The sequence below is a fragment of the Lolium rigidum genome, chromosome 6, assembly GCF_022539505.1.
Source record: "Lolium rigidum isolate FL_2022 chromosome 6, APGP_CSIRO_Lrig_0.1, whole genome shotgun sequence".
Classification (NCBI taxonomy): domain Eukaryota; kingdom Viridiplantae; phylum Streptophyta; class Magnoliopsida; order Poales; family Poaceae; genus Lolium; species Lolium rigidum.
In genome coordinates, this window is record NC_061513.1 from 320,919,076 (window position 1) to 320,923,621 (window position 4,546).

Here is a 4,546-nt window from a genome sequence, read left to right on the forward strand (position 1 = left end):
GTTTAGCGATGGATGTTGTACTGTTTGCTCTGCTACTGTTCATGTTGATTAATGCATCTAGTATGTTCGAGTTTCACATGTTAGTAGTTGCTGTCGTCATGCTTAATATTCTGGAATTAATCATGGAAATTGTGCCTAATTATCCAACAAGTTCGCCTCGATTGCACACCGCGTTAGAAAGAAAAGGAGCCCCCTCTCAGCTCTGCCGATGTCGCCCGCCCATCCCCAAAGTCCCTCCCGGGGTAGAAAATTGCCGAGTTTGCGGTGATGAAGGGGTTGCTGCGAGGGCCCTGCTTCAAGACTGCCGGGATCTTCACTCTCTCCCACTGCTTGTCCCTCTGGAGCTCTTCCTCCATCCAAAGATCCTCCACCTCCAGAGCTAATGACTCCCCGACGACCCATCCACTGCGCCACGGCTGTCCGCTCCCCGCCGCCGGCAGCGTCCTCCACGAACTCCTCCACCGCGTACCCATGCTCCTCATCCTCGTCCGTCTCCGACCGAAGCCAGCTGCTCCCAGAGCGGCCCGCGACCTCGACGGTCAAGAGCGGGTATCCTCCACACTGGGCCCTTTCCTCTTGGCCATAGGTTTGACCGGGTGGTTCTCACGGAAGGCACGATATAACACTCGAACGAAACGTTATTTGACTAATCGGTGGCAGGGTAAGTAATTTTGGCTAAAATCTCGGGGCAAAAATAGACGGACCAACAAGAAGCTCTTTTGCTTTTATTATTAGGTATAGATGTATACAAAATGCTTAAAATTTTATGCATCTGTTTGCCGCAGCAACGCGCGGTGTATCATCTAGTATTTCAGTGCAGAGTGAAAATTCAATGTGCATTCTAGGGTTGAAGAATACATGAATTTTGTAGAGTTGGGTATTCTATGTGCTGAATCTTGATAAACACGTGGGTTCAAAATCAGCCCATATGCAAAAGTAAAATTTTGATGTTATTATGGCACAAAAGTAAATAGAATGTGTATGTTATGGTAGTAAACACCAACACCAAAAATAATTACGGAGTACATAACATATTTCGAAAATGAATACAATCTTTATGACTTCAAAGGAACCGAATGACACCTCTCAGTGCTTGAGGGCTTACTACCATTTGTCGTGGTTGGTTAGTGCCAAAGGCTCCAAGAACAACTCTGCGATTTGCTCATTTTTTCTACCATCCGGTGCCCCAAAACCATCCCCTCCTTGGTAAACACAATGTGAGGTTCGAGCCAAATTCACGCAAGCCATGGCAAACGATATAGAAAATTGGTCGTGTTTGAATGCATCTTCATTAATTGACCTCCAAGCATCAATGGTAAGGTCTTTCAAAGCTTTGCGAGACTCATGCTCACTGGAGTTATTCTCCAACATGAGGATAGCTATTGATGATGGTGCGTCCCCCCTCTCCTGTTCAGCCTGTTATACATATTTTTCATAGAACACATATCACATTTGACAACTCAGAAAAATACTAAGTTTTGATGATGGCAAATGGATAAACAAAGGAAATAAATAATTGTCCATACGTAGTGTGTTGCGGAGTCGTTGCAGAGGCGTAGAACTAGCGCTGCCGACTGAATTAATCTTGGATAGCTTCGGACTAGGTCAGTATACTTTGAGTTGACTTCCATGTTGAGCATGGAAAATGCATGTTGCAACAATAATGGGCCAGAGCATGAAAATGCCCCGTTGTACAGGTAGTCCTCGAGAGCTGGTATCTGATTTCGATGGTGCCATTTGGCTTCCACCAAGAACGATTTCGCTATATCATGCCACTGTCAAGTTTATAATTGTGGTTTGTAAAAGATAGGTATATCCGATTACAAATTTCATTGTGTTTCTAGCGGTGATGACAGGCGTTAGTGCCTTACCGCTTCCTGAAAAAGTGAACGCACGTCGAAGCCATGTTTTTTCTGTACATTATTAGCCACCTCATTGGATGTGTCGTACATAACGGAGTAAAGTGCGCGCATGTATTCAGGGAGAATCTCCATTGGACATTCTTCCCATCTAACAATATTGTTCAACACACATCAATTTGAAATTGTACATGATAATAAAAGCTCTTAAATGTATGTGTAGAGTTACCTTCCAATGGTGTCGGTGAAGAGGATGAGTTCATCCAGGGTTCCATACACATCATAAACATCATCCAAGTTGACGAGTAGACTTATAAGTTTTGCAAGCATTTCCCGGCATGGTCCGTGGTTTGGCTCCCATACAATTCCATTTGCGCAATGGAAACACTCCATGAGACGGTCTCTTTCAAACCCGAACTTCTCACCAAGTCCTGTCTCCTTCCTCCATCTATGATTAACACGTATGATCAATCATAACATGAAAAATAATTACTCTACCATGTATAAATGATCTTGAGATATGTAGTTAATAATTGTGCATACCTCAGCAGTCTTACGAGTTCTTGTTGATGCACAGTTTGCACACTCTCGAAGTCCATCATAGCAAATTGAAGGAGCAACGGGTCAGAATTACTAGCATCTCTAGCGTATTGGTCTATGAACCATCTTGCTTCTAGTCTAGGAGATCTCCAATGCAGTGGAAGGTCCAAAGCATGTACCACACTGGACCGCAAGTGGGGTTCCATGGATGGCAGGAGCTCTCTGAGAGCATTGGCACAAAACGTTCTTGCTTCGTCCAATGTTTCTTCGTCTCTGAATGAAAGATATGAAGCCTCATATAGTGAGAGAAGTCCCTCTGCGTTGTCATTCTGAAACGCTGGTGTCAGATAATTCCCTGCACCGTGATTGAGAGAGTATTCAGCGATACCTCCAAACCGGTTAGTTAGGTACAAAATTGTGGTCCATGAAAGAAATATAATAGGCTCCGCAATTTCTTTGAAACCGAGGCAAAATTTCCATTAATTAAGTAGAAGAGTTCTAGTACAAGCAAAGTAAAAAATATTATTTTGGGTACCGCACACTGAAGATTCGTTCAAGCTCATATGAGGCGGCATGTGAAGTAAGGTCGGGGGTGTGCGTTAAGACTTAAGACTAGGGAGGGAGGGGCCAACACCCATATAGAACTTGTTTGGATTCGTAAGATGAAAATAACATCATACAATCGCAAATTATGCTAATTTCATGACATACTTATTTTTTTCAAACTATGCGGGAGTTCTGCATGTCTTAGATTAGAAGAGGAAAAGCCTTCAATCAAATTTCGTGAAAAGCATTTTTCATAATTATCTACAAACCTATATAATACTATTTAGAATACAAATTCATAAAACAATTTATGGAAGATACCTAGCTAGTAGTGCTAAATGGTAGACTCCCATTCCTGTAGTGCTAAATGGTAATCGACTTTTAATTTGAACGAAGGCAGCATTATTTAACCAGCTAGGTACCTGTAAGGGAGACTGCGAAGCCGTTTTTCCTCAGCAGTCTGAATCTCAAGGCCGCTGAAGCCACATCACCATCATCATCCCAGCTGCACCGAGGAGGCTTGCTACCATAGACAGACGTGAGGATACCTGCGATATCGTTGTCGAAGTGGTAGGCGACGCCGAGGCGTTGCATAGTGTCGACAAGCCTGAGCTTTGCAGTCTGGTCGTCACCTCTGCTCGCCCTCACAAGCCGCTCCCTCACGCCGGCCTTCAGCTTGTCAAAGTTCCATGGATCGCCAACCTGTATCATCCACTTATTATTTTCCTTTTAAATTAACCGACGCAGAACCTAGCTGCGTTGCCTCCTTTTCGGAGAAAGAAAAAACTTAACTGCGAACATATGTATCAAGGATTACCCGATCATGGCCAATATTGTTGAGCGACTGCAGGAGGGAGTCGTAGTCCCAGGAACTGGGCGGGTAGTTCGCCGACCGTCGAGCCGGCGCCAACGAGCACTGCACTAGCAGCCGGCACAGTGGTGACGACGGCCGGCAGCATGGATTTGCCATGGCCATCGTTAGCTGCCTAGCCACGGCCGTTCTTGTAGCTAGCTACTAGCTACTAGCTACCTTTTTCTCTTGGAGCAAACGTACGCGCCCAATTCCAGTCCTTACTATTTAGTTGATATCACTAGAGCGTGCAAATGTGGTGAGCGGCTAAGGCCTAAGGAGGGTCACATAGCTTGAGCACAGTCCAAAGTACAGACCACTACCGGAATGGTGGAATCAAGCAGTTTTCCAAATGTCTGTTATCGAGTACTCGGCAAAGGAAAGACACTCCACACATAAAAAAAACACTCGGTAAAGAAAAACACTCGGTTCCAACAGAGCTCCCCGCGTAGGCCAGAAAAACTCAAAAGAGAAAGAGAGGTATGCACTGTGAAGGAAGCCCTCTGACCCACTCTTCCTTCCCCCGTATCTATGTACCTTGATTGGATAAATGGGCATACTATTTACCTTCGTAGTATCTATGGAAGTTAAAGATCCCCTTGAAAATTTAAAAATTTATGTGGTTCCTTAGCAATAAGGTGCTTCTAACTAAGGATAATTTAGCTAGACGGAAGTGGAAGGGATGTCAAAAGTATTGTTTTTGTGATTCCACAGATACCGTTAATCATTTGTTTATTGATTGCCCTTTTGC

The 4,546-nt window shown here is 44.2% G+C and overlaps 1 protein-coding gene across 2 annotated transcripts; it reads right to left on the reverse strand.

Moving 5' to 3' along the window:
- Window positions 1-929: 929 nt before the first annotated feature.
- On the reverse strand, window positions 930-4,218 carry LOC124660947 ((-)-alpha-terpineol synthase-like). Of its 2 annotated transcripts, none has more exons than XM_047198797.1 (7): window positions 3,763-4,218; window positions 3,368-3,647; window positions 2,403-2,754; window positions 2,089-2,307; window positions 1,872-2,010; window positions 1,527-1,748; window positions 930-1,416 (listed from the first exon to the last, which is right to left on the reverse strand). In XM_047198797.1, exons 1-7 carry the CDS (start codon window positions 3,919-3,921, stop codon window positions 1,105-1,107), a joined length of 1,683 nt encoding a protein of 560 aa, XP_047054753.1. In that variant the 5' UTR covers window positions 3,922-4,218; the 3' UTR covers window positions 930-1,104. The 2 variants fall into 2 exon arrangements, with proteins under 2 accessions (XP_047054753.1, XP_047054752.1); XM_047198796.1 differs by having other exon boundaries at window positions 1,527-1,775; window positions 3,763-4,217.
- Window positions 4,219-4,546: the final 328 nt, after the last annotated feature.

Bases quoted from the DNA above. Each gene is read 5' to 3' on its own strand.
- LOC124660947 (XM_047198796.1), bottom strand. From the start codon at position 3,921: ATGGCCATGGCAAATCCATGCTGCCGGCCGTCGTCACCACTGTGCCGG. The intron at 3,648-3,762 runs GTAATCCTTGAT...TGGATGATACAG, and splicing joins ACAATATTGGCCATGATCGG to GTTGGCGATCCATGGAACTT. The intron at 2,755-3,367 runs GTACCTAGCTGG...ATCACGGTGCAG, and splicing joins CTTCGCAGTCTCCCTTACAG to GGAATTATCTGACACCAGCG.